This window comes from Metopolophium dirhodum, chromosome 4, assembly GCF_019925205.1.
Source record: "Metopolophium dirhodum isolate CAU chromosome 4, ASM1992520v1, whole genome shotgun sequence".
In the NCBI taxonomy this organism is placed as follows: Eukaryota; Metazoa; Arthropoda; class Insecta; order Hemiptera; family Aphididae; genus Metopolophium; species Metopolophium dirhodum.
Window position 1 is genome coordinate 973,641 of NC_083563.1, and position 12,521 is coordinate 986,161.

At 27.3% G+C, this 12,521-nt stretch overlaps 2 protein-coding genes across 2 annotated transcripts; one reads left to right on the plus strand and one right to left on the minus strand.

Annotated features, from left to right (window-relative positions):
* The first annotated feature begins 441 nt into the window (after positions 1 to 441).
* On the plus strand, positions 442 to 5,920 carry LOC132942752 (magnesium transporter NIPA2). Its single transcript, XM_061011392.1, has 7 exons — positions 442 to 1,030; positions 2,420 to 2,542; positions 2,609 to 2,751; positions 4,090 to 4,198; positions 4,284 to 4,460; positions 4,551 to 4,756; positions 4,827 to 5,920. Exons 1-7 carry the CDS (start codon positions 943 to 945, stop codon positions 5,028 to 5,030), a joined length of 1,050 nt encoding a protein of 349 aa, XP_060867375.1. The 5' UTR covers positions 442 to 942; the 3' UTR covers positions 5,031 to 5,920.
* Positions 5,798 to 12,264, minus strand: LOC132942751 (medium-chain specific acyl-CoA dehydrogenase, mitochondrial). The gene is made up of 10 exons (XM_061011391.1): positions 12,021 to 12,264; positions 11,539 to 11,691; positions 11,368 to 11,455; positions 11,133 to 11,300; positions 7,246 to 7,346; positions 7,092 to 7,172; positions 6,783 to 7,022; positions 6,486 to 6,728; positions 6,173 to 6,343; positions 5,798 to 6,104 (listed from the first exon to the last, which is right to left on the minus strand). Exons 2-10 carry the CDS (start codon positions 11,554 to 11,556, stop codon positions 5,955 to 5,957), a joined length of 1,260 nt encoding a protein of 419 aa, XP_060867374.1. The 5' UTR covers positions 11,557 to 11,691; positions 12,021 to 12,264; the 3' UTR covers positions 5,798 to 5,954.
* Between the last annotated feature and the right edge of the window lie 257 nt (positions 12,265 to 12,521).

Sequence of the window (12,521 nt, forward strand, 5' to 3'; positions counted from 1 at the left end):
TATTATATTATATATCTATATTCTATAATCGGTTCATTTTGATACTGCCGCTTGGAGCGCTACTGCCTATTGGTTAATTTTTGATAGTCATTTCCATGGTAATTCCATGCATGGCTAAATATATAGGTATGATCGCATTGAGACGCATTTCCGTTATGGGCTGCGCACGTACAATTATTGCATGTTTTAGCACGGAAAGGAATCTCAGCTGGCAATGATTTTTGGATTTATTTAGCCAAGAAATTAATAATTAGTATGGTTTTGTAAGCAAATAAATCGAAGTGATAAAAATCACTGCCAGTGGCGGCCATGACACCTGCGTATCACACGGTATCACAAAGTTGCGATCATACCAGGACGTATACCTAGGTCACCTATATAATATTTAACTATGATTTCATGCACGCCTTATCGCCTTATCTATGTGCGCAACCAGTATATTGTCTTTAATCATGTCCGTACTCCGCTAGCACCACCACCACAAGTCTTATTGATCAATTTTCTTTGCTTATAGGCTATTATAATCTTATATCTATAATACTACTTTTATTGTTATGATTTATGATGATATTTTAGTATTTTACATAACTCACTTTAAAGTTTACAATCTAATTGTATGTCTATTATTATTAATCTAAAAATATTAGACAGTAATTTGTAACAGATAGTATTCATTATTTTATATTTTTATTAATCGTTATTTGTTTTGCGTTTTCGTACCGTCTCAGTTCTGGTGTTATGTGAATTATTATATCATGGTGAAACCTTAAAATTTCAATGTTATAATCCTTATTTTTCTACGATTATTGAATCTACCAATAACCAGATCACATTACAAATATAATATGGTGTTTGAGCTGTGATCAGTATTGGTATTTTATTCATTGTGAATTAAACCATTTTATTCTTCACTCAATAGCAAGTAACTTAGTTTTGCTTACCATGGACAAGGATGAACCAATTCGATTGTATGATATGACCGATTATTATATTGGTCTCGGACTTGCTTTGTCTTCGAGTGGTTTTATTGGTTTGTATTTTATACTATTTATTATTTTTTTGATATATTTTCAAGTTTAAATGTTATTTTTAAGATCTTCAAAATAATTTAGAATTACCAAAATTAATTAAAAAGATATATTGTTAGTATTTATTATGTTATGTTAAATTTAACAATTTGTTTTATTATTAATATTGTGAGTGTTGTTTTGATTACTATGAAAACATTTTTCGATTCTTTAAACTAAAGTGTTATATATCTTAAAAGTGTAAGTGTATAACATATTTTTATTTAATTATTGATTACTATAACTACCTTAAATCAATATGTATGTATATGTAAATCTATATTATATTAAAATTAAATGATCTGATTCATTTTTACTTCCTATCAGATAAGTTTCAAAGGTTAACAATGTTTGTAATTAAATCTTTAAGTCTCTCTTTATTATTTTATTTAATATTCTTTCCACATTCCATTTGTTATCATTTTTGATAACCTTTATATGTATATATATACATATACATATGTACAAATGTACAATTATAGATACATAAAAAAATAATAACTAGCAGCTACTATTTACCAATAGTATTATAATATTAAAATGTGTAACTTTTATGTGTACATATAACATTTATTTTTTAAAAAATAATAATAATAATAACAGTTACAATATATCTAAGCTTAAAGTAATTTGGCTTAAATTCTTAAAAACTAATCATTATTAAAAATAAAAAGTCTGGTTCTCATTTCCCAAATATTGCTCACCTATAATAATTAGAGTACTTTTATAATTTTTGATTAGAATACCTACAATAGTATACTAACTATTTAAAATAAATAAAATAAAAAATTTACTTTTACTATTTAAAATATGACTATTCCTCATTATATTAGTAATTATTAAGCTTTATTGAAAGGTATCAAACATGCAATTACAAAAGAAATTTAGTGGCGCGTTGTGTACATTCAGTTACGATACCTGTTCTGTATGCACTGGCCGGCGTCACTAGCTCCTGGATGGGTGACCACTCAGGATTTTTAGTGACAAAACCTTGTTACACATACACTCACGTGTTAAAAACCTACAGTATCCTCCCCCATCGTATCCCAGGCTAATGATCTTAGTTGTCAAAAGCCTTAACTCCAATAAAATAAAAAAAAATTAACAATTAATAATATTACATTTTTTTATTTATTAACCTTAATTTATTTAAATATTTTTGGGATTGCAAAAATAAAAATATATATTTGACATTGCATAGATTTGTTATGTTTGTAGTTAGTGACACAAAACACAACAGAGATAGGTATGGAAGAAATAAATAACAGACAGTTGTTACTTAATAATTATGTATTATAAGTTATATACAATTTATAAACCTAGGTGCCTAATAAATTGTTTCAATTGTCTAGGAGCAAGTTTCATTATAAAGAAAAAAGCTCTTGTTCAAATATCATTAGGAAGTGGACGCAGAGCAGCTAATGGTGGATATGGTTACTTAAGTAATTGGTTATGGTGGTTTGGATTATCTATGAGTAAGACAATTTTTTTTTCATATAACCAAAATTGTATATTGTTAATGATTTTTTTTTATTTATTAGTGGCTTTTGGAGAAGTATTTAACTTTGCTGCTTATGCTTTTGCCCCAGCTTCAGTGGTTACACCACTAGGTGCACTTAGTGTCATTGTTGCAGCAATATTATCTTCGAAGTATTTAAATGAACAGCTTAATTTATTGGCAAAGGTGAATATAAATATAGTTGATTTAAATATTGAATCAAAATGAGTGTTAATTGTTGTGTAATGGTGTTCTTGGATTATTATATAAGCTTATTTTAAATATTTAAATCATAAATAACCATGTCATTTTCTTGTTCTATAATTTTTGAAAAAGCTAAGAAACAACCATTTAAAATATTAATATTAAACGAATGTTAAATAATTTCATAGTTTGTTTTGCCTGTTTAAAAAATATTTTAAATTATTATAGAACATTTTAGTTTTCAATTTAATTATTGGAATTTTAATAATTTTAATTTATAAACTTAGTCAGTAGTCTATACTCTATACTCTATTCACATTAAGAAGGAACCTCGGCGGCGACCAGTTTTCGTCAGACGGGGGTCAGGCAACACCTGTTTGTCACCGATCAACCATGTGTGTGGTTAAGCCATGCCCCTGCGTACAAATCGGCCGCTGAGGTTCCTTTTTAATGCGAATGGAGTATAGGTTTACCACTATATTTTATTTTTTTTTTTAATTATGTTTTATTCTACTATAGGTACCTAGATTAAATATTTTTGTAGTCTAAAAAATAAAAGTATTGATGATTAATTTTGAAAATAATAAATATAAAGATAACTTAATAACTTATGTTATAAAAACAGTGAGATAAAATTGTAAACGAACACACCCATGTATACAAGTATGCACTCATATAATTTATTGGTGGTAAATATTTATTGTATTATATATTGCCGTAAATTCTTATTCACTAATAAACATAAAATTTACTCTTCATAGTAAAAAAACATGCAATATATTAATATATATTTTATAAGGTCGTATTTATTAAATTTGATACCCGTGAAACAAAAATTTTACTAATGATTCCCATCTACTAAATTTTTTTTTATTAAAAGGTTCAGAAAATAAAAACAGCATAGTATGGTTAGGCAATTATGTGATTTACATGACACTTTATCATGAATTTTTTAGCTTTAAAGTATAATACATTTGAAGGAAACAATAGCATTTCTTTCAACTTTTTCTTGTAGATTTCAAAATATACATTCAATTGTATAATAATTAATAATATTTCTTAGGCTTTCGCTAGGCCATTATGTAATATAATGAAAGTGGTACACTTCAAAAATTGATTTTAAAATAGATAACTTATGTTTCAGAATACAAGTTGTATAATTATATAAATAATTTTGTTTTTAGGCGAGGATAGATAGTTATTTTTTAAAGTGAATTTGTCATGTAAACACTATATACTTAATGGTTTAAAAATTATAACTGATGAGTTTTAAGTATTGGGTTGTACGAAACAATCATAATAATATTGTCATAATTTTAGATAGGTTGCTTTATGTGTATAATTGGTTCAACGGTGATGGTAATTCATTCTCCGAAAGAAGAAGCAGTTGACTCCCTTGAAGATTTATTACAGAAACTTACAGAACCTGGTAGGTTTTCTTATAATTATTTATTGCATTGAGATTATTTATAATTAAACTAGTCTTCTTAAACATAGTCTTCTTTGCTTTTTAGGTTTCATCATATATACTAGCATAATGTTGATCATAATTTTCTCAATATTCTTCTATTTTGGTCCACGATATGGCTCATCAAATGTTATAGTTTATGTTATAATGTGTTCAACTAGTGGTTCATTAACTGTTATGTGGTGTAAAGGACTTGGACTTGCTATAAGAGAAACAATAGCAGGTATGTATCAATTTATAGATTTAAAAAACTATTATTTTGTTCTTCGTAATTAAATATTCATATTTTATTAAACAATGTTTGTAATATTAGGTACAAGTGAATTCACAAATTGGTTAACTTATATGTTTATCGTCTTGCTGATTACATTTGTGTGTATACAAATGAACTATTTGAACAAAGCTTTAGACACTTTCAACACAAGTGTAGTTACACCTGTTTATTATGTTATGTTTACAACTCTTGTAATAACAGCCTCAGCAATATTATTCAAGGAATGGGAACACCTGCAACTAAATGTACTTGGTTTTCTCAATATAGGCAGTAAAATAAATTGTTTTTCATTTTCCTATTTTATATGCATTTTAGGATATTATTGGTATAATTTGTGGATTCCTTATAACTGTGACTGCAATATTTATGTTGAATACATTCCGAGATGTGGATATGTCACGCAGTCATTTTGCATGGCGGACTCGTCAACCAATTACAAGGAAATCTACAGTTGAAGAAAATGCTCAGACTTCTGCCCTTATTAAAAATAATACACAATATGGTACAAGGAATGTTTGACATTCAGATAACAACACTATTCAATTTAAGATCAAAAGGAAAATAGTGAAAATATTAAAATCCTTCGAACCAGGATAAAATTAATTTTATCTTATTTTCTATAATATACATTTAGTAATTTTTTTTAGTTTTTAGTTTAACTTTTCTAAATTAAATAGTATGTACATAGTAATACATTTACTTAAATAGTTGTATAAAATCATCATGGGAGCGATTTGAAGGGAGTTGATAAGTACTCCCAGTTTTTTCATTGAATTTGCGCCACTGAATGTCATACATTTTATTTATATTGTGTATAACTAACAAATTAGCATATTATTTTTATCAGTTACTATCTTCCAATTGCTTTTTTTTATTCATTTTTTTTTTTATTTTATACCTAAAGAAATTCATTTATGTATTTACCTAATTAATAATTGTAATGCTTATCTATAAGCTTACACATTAATTGTTTTTACATATTTAGTAAAAACTAAAATACTATCAGTGTACTATTAAATATAAAAATTAATATTTTTTTATTTATTAGGATAATTGTATAATATATTATAAATAATGTAGGTATATTATCACCAATTGCAATGTTTATATGCAATCGTTAATGCACATTAGAGCTAATTCTATTTCATCAGTTGTAATAAATAATTAATACGTGTTAGCTTAATGAAGGTTAAAAAGTCGTTTATATGCACCTAAGTACCAAATTAACTTACTCTTATGTGTATAAGCGATGGCATATGAACGGGGTAAATATAAGACTGCTTAAATATTAAAAATAATAAATATATTTACTGTTTATATAACGATATTTTTCAACAAATACATTTTACCAATCCATTACAATGTTAAAATATAAAAATAAATGTTTAATTTTGTATTTTGACAACAAAGTGCTTATTTAATTTGTGTTTTAAAAACTTTTTTTTACATATTTTGTTTGGTTTTTTCAATGATGTCTCTTGAAATAATCAACCGTTGGATTTGAGCAGTACCTTCATAAATTTGATATATTTTAGCGTCTCTCATTAATTTTTCTACGGGATATTCTGTGTTGAATCCATTTCCGCCAAATATCTGAGAGATTAATGATGTTACAATAGTTAAATGATATTATATTACACTAACTATTGTACAATACATACCTGTACAGCATCAGTAGCACATTTATTTGCCACATCAGCAGCATAAGCTTTTGAAATTGATGCATAATAAGAATTGCGCCGTCCTTGATCAACTTCATATGCAGCTTTCATGTATGTAAGTCGAGCACCCTCAATACCAATAGCCATATCAGCTAACATAAAAGCAACAGCCTAGACATAACATCGACAACCATTGAACATCGAAATACTTTTTTTTTATATATATTATAGTCAATAATATAACGTTGACTTTTAGTATATAAGATGAAATTGAAACATTCTGCTTAGTTGTAAATATAGTTAGGTTATTTACTTGGTGTCTGGCGATGGGCACTCCAAATGCTTTTCTTTCAAGCGAATACTTGGCAGCTTCATCCAATGCCCTTTGAGCTAAACCAACAGCTCCAGCAGCTACTGGCGGCCTGGTTTTGTCAAATGTTGACATGGCAATTTTAAAGCCTTGACCTTCAGCAGTTAACACATTTTCCTTGGGCACTCGAACATCTTCAAAAGTAATTCCTCTAGTGTCTGAAGCTTTTTGCCCCATATTTAATTCCTTAAATACATGAGTAAATATAATTGTGTTCAAGTAAAATAACTTTTATTATACTTTTCGCCCAGGTGTAAGTCCAGGTGTATCCGCGTCAACAATAAAACCAGTGAATGCTTTACTTGCGGGGGCTTTAGGGTCCAAATCAGTGCGAGCTAACACAAAATACCAGTTGGCCACACCACCATTGGTTATCCACATTTTTTGTCCATTAATGATATATTCATCGCCCTTTTTCACAGCTTTCGTTTTTAAAGCGTTGACGTCTGAACCAGCACCAGGTTCTGTTACACCATAAGCCTGTACATAATTTAAACTAGAGAAATGCATATAACACTTAACATTAATAACAGTGAAAAATAAACATACAGCTACCAAAGGCTCTTCAATTAACCTTCCAAGGTATTTTTTTTGTTGTTCTTTATTTCCACCGATTATAACTGGCATTTGCTAAATTACATAAGACGTCAATAAATGCAAATTAAATTGTACAAAGTTTCTACAAATAATCTTTTTTTCTTACGCCCAAACCACTCGCTTCTAGAGCAGTTTTAATTCCAGTGCATCCATAACCCAGTTCTTCAGCAACCAAGCAACCATCCATCACAGACATGTTCATACCACCTTAAATCAAAAACAGTTCGTGCATAAGCTAAATTTCTGTTATTCAATAATAGTTAATTGAAATTTGAATATATAATATTACCAATATTCAACTAGAGAGTCACATAATATACAATTATTTATTATTTATCAAAATTGAACAGTGCTTTTAAAAATAATCGGGAAAAACTACATACACAATTTCAAACCAGAGACTAGAAATTTTCACCGAGTATTCATTTATATAACTACTAATAAATACTAGACTTAAAATAATTTTCCAAATATTTCAGCTCTTTTTGAGCTATTTATAGGTATATTTTAACTCTATTAAAGTTTTTTTTCAATTTATTTTATGTTGGGTGATTAATAAATAATAACTATTTATTTTATAATGACTCATTATAGTGCAACATTTAAAAAAAACATTATGATGCACTATAATATAATGAGTCATTGTATAATAAATAATTAATCACCCAACACCCAATCAGCTAATCTCTATAAATATCGATAAAAAATTTAGCATGGTCAAAAAGTTTGAAAATTTAATAGTGGCTTCCTCATAACTCACAAGTTGTTATTATAGCCATTTAAAAATATTAAAAATACTTAGGCACAATTTTTTCGGGAACCTTTTAACTGGAGACTTTCTGGCTTTCATTATATAAATGAACATTAAATACCTACTAAACAATAGAAATTAAATAATCAATAGCGGAAGTACCAAAATAAATGCACAGTTATGACTCATTAGCTCATGATTATTGGCCACAGTCCACAAAGGCACGGACCAAGATAGATAATATAGATCACCTGTCCTCATGGCCTTAAAATTTCTTAATTAAAATCATAGACATAAATTCGTAAAGCTAATTATAAATATTATATATTATAATGCAGTACATATTAACAAATTATAAACATAAATATAATATGACTATTATAATATAAAATAAATAACAAAATAAAATATTAATTTTAATTTTAATTTAAGAATGCACATCTTAGTTTTTTATACTGCAATTACATTTTTATATTGCTATAAATCAAGCACTGAGAAACTATTTTTTATGACTGAGTAAGTTGTAGTCTGTATACAGATATATAGATAATAAATTAGATTGACAACTGCTGTATGCTTACTACTATAGATCTATTATAACTTAGTATGAACTTAAGGAAGACATTTGTTGCATCATTGATGAGCTAACCCAGGGATGTGTCAACTAGTGATGGGAAATTTTGTGACCATAACTGAAGTTTGCAGAGGAGGACAGAATAATATGTCAGAAGTTTTATATTCCATACATAAATCAAAGAATGTATACTTCAAGTTCATATAATTTTTTTGTTCTAAGCAATTTTTTCTAATTAAGTAATAACAAAATTAAATTTGTCGTTCTTCTTTATAGGATAGGTGACGCTTTTACACTATTAAGGTTTTATATATTATTTAAGATGCAGTAAATGTAAAGTATTAATTTAAAAAATAACCTTTCATTTTATAATTACCATTCTTAGAAAAATATAGCAAATTGTTGTTATTCAATCGTTATTCTTTTTAAGTTTAATAGGAATCATTTTATTTTTATAAGACATCTTTTTGTTATAAAGGAATTATACTCAAGCTTTCTCATATTATGTAGCATATAATATGCAACATTGTAATAAATATTTAAGTATGGTACTTGAAACATATTAACTAATAATTAAGTAATACCTACTTATCCACCAAGGATTAAATATTAATTTTATATATTATTATAGTAACATTTTTAATCATATTTGAATTTTTAAATTATTAATTTTTCAAAAAAAAACCTTTAATAATAATCTTATCATCTTATTATTTTTTACATTAAATTATACATTGTAGCATATTGTCACAAATATAGTAGACGTTGGATGGTATCTCATAAATAGTTCAATTAGTACGTAATAAGGTGTGTGGCAATCAATTTTCGTTGGAAATTATTTTTAGGTTTATAGGTAGGTAATAGTAGAGTGCCTTGATAGAGAGCCTTGATAGAGTGCACTCTAGGTAATAGTGATTATGTCGGATCAACTTTAATAGGTAACTTCGATAACAATAATAATTTTAACTGTCTACTATCTGTGCCTTGTAGCATGAAAATCTCGTTTGGACAATTCAGTCCGTTCAATTTTGCTATTGTGAAAGTTGTGTTGAATATGTATGTATAAAAGTTGTTTACTTGTGTGTAAAGAAAGTAAGAAAATTATTAAGCGCCCCCTCCCCGAAAAAAAAATCATGGATGCCTGCCCGCAAGGCATAGGCTATTACTTAGAAATGACTACCTGACTATCATGATTGCACCATATTGTAAAATAAGAATACAAGCTAGTAGCCACACTTAAAGGAGTTAAATATACTAAAGCATTAGAAGTAAGACCATAATTATCTTATAAATATCAGATTTTTTTTTTATGAGTAGTTAACAGATTTTAGAAAAATAAAAAACAAGAGGAAAATATTGTCATTGAAAATATCATTATCAATTTTTATTCGTATTGTAGAAATAACTAAATCTATCATGCTTAAATTTATTCCTTATGTACATTTTACAGTGAATAAAAAAAAAAAATGCAGATAGTACATCACTACCTACTAATAAATGAACATCAAAGAACAGCGGAACATGTAGCATCAGCTACACAAATAAATTTAAACACGAAAATTGACTTTTCTTTCCAATCCATTCTACTTTTTTACATGATTCTTAGATAAAAAGATACATCCCATGTTTTATTAGAACCATAGACATTACGGCTTACACGTAAGTAAAGTTTTTTTTTACAATTATTATAAATAATACCTACTTATCTAACCTAACAAATTTGATAACATCTATACAAAAAATTTAAAATTCAATTGTTAAGGCATTTGATGAAAGTTTTTTTTTGATATCATTTGAATCGGAACTGTATATTGATTCTCAACATAAAGTATTAAGTCAAGATTGTGATTTAAATATCTTAGTAACTACTAACTATACTTGGGATTGGTTAAATAAACTTGTTTAAAATGATAATACTTTATACAATATATTTTTATAGAAAAATGTATTTCATTTAAATTTTTATATACAACTTCAATGTATTATTTTAAACTTCTGTTGAAGGTGTATAAGATATAGGTTTGCTAATCTTAAAACATTTTGAAGATACTAGGGTAGGTTTGCAAAAATATTTTGTAGCATTTTAAAAATAACGTAGAAGCATTTATGATCTATTGCAACTATAAAAAACTTCCATTTAAAAATAGTTAAAATCAATACTCATTAATTAATATATTTACTCTTGGGCATAATAATATAATAAGTCTATTGTCTACAACAAATACGGTTCGAAAGTATTTGGCATATTCACAGACAACAGACTTCTATACTCTACCTATAGTATTGCAACCCCTCCCCTCAATAATATATCGGTGTAAGTACTGCACCAAAAATTAAATACTCAAACCAGCTTAATCATATTAACATTAAATGGATGCATAAATATTTGATTTTTCTTCTTGCAAAAAGGCATAGATATAGTAAATACCTACAATTTATACTTTATAAGAGACATATAGATTACTCGAGCATGACACTACACTATCAGAACACTGTCTATCCATAGATATAATATTATGAATGGTATTGTACAGCACTATAGTGTGTTTATTAGTAATTTATTAACTCGGTATTTGATAAGGTGCTGGCTATTATCTGTCTTCAGTTTTAACAGTAAGTACTAAGTAACAAGTAAGTTGCCTTAAGAATATTTAGTTTTAAAAATTACCACAATGTTCAGGAATATGGCCATTGAGAAGTCCAATTGAGTGTGCTTTTTTTATTATTTCCCATGGGTACTGACCAGTCCTGTCATATTCTGCAGCAACAGGTATAATTTCTTCTCGAGCAAATTTTCTTGCTAAGTCACGAAATTCCTTTTGTGTATCAGATAATTCTAAAAATGCATTAATACCAATATTTAATAAGACATTGACATTTTAACCTAAGACATTAAAACCGACCCAAACAGAAAGGTGTCTCTTGAGGTTGTTCACTATACTTCCTGTTTGCAATAACACATCTAGTGTTGCGGCATACATTGCGCAATACCTAAAATACATTTTTAAATAGGTATAAAAATATAAACCATATTTGACTAAAACTATATTTTCTAGAATAATTTATGTACTTACTTGATTAACTGTAATCATTTTTATTAAGATGCCTGGGCACGCCGAAAATTTAAACACACTGCAATGTAGTCTACTGACCAACAATAACAACACTAATTGACTTAATGGCTAGTGCCAGATTACCTTGAAGTTTAAATGTGGCGACTTTGTAGCCTTGTAGGACGATTTGGAAAATACAACATGAAATATAAATAAACAAATGATTATCTGTTATACAACCTAATCAGTAAGTTATCACTAACAGGAAATGTAATTATTAATTTTGCAGATTTTTGCTCAATAATTTATTCAATTGATTCAAGTATTTGTTTATTTTTATGTACCTATATTGAATATGATGGACAATAATAGATATTAGGAACCTGTTTTGCACAAAATATATAATAAAACAAAATAATCTTAATTTGTTGTTTATAAATTATTTACTTGGAGAATATTATAATATAGTATAAAGATAGGTATGTATTATAATAATCGCTTACTTATGAATTACTTATGAATTTATCTCGGCTCCTCGATACGTTATGTTCTCATGTCATTACATAAATACATTATTTTTAAATTTTTTTTATTACGTAACGTTTAATTGTTATTCATGACTTATGAGTAATGAGTAATAAGCACTCTTGTTTATAGCATAAAATTGAACTGAATTTTTTTACGATTGCTTACAAATATAGATATATTAATGTATATTATTATAGAACAAAACATAGATATAAGACACGTATATAGATAATAATAAAAAACAACAGCTGTGATAAAACTGTAGAAGACGTTCTTATCATTGAAGTCAAATCGATTGCTATATTATTATTCTGCCCAGCTGAGCAGCTGACAATATTTACTCATCGTTATATCAGTCATCAGTATCGTATTTACCGCGGTGGGGGGTGTCAAGGGGATCAATCCCCTCCATAGGCTGATATATACATAATATGCAAACGTTTTCAGAGTCCTAACCTTAAGGCCTCTAACTTTAA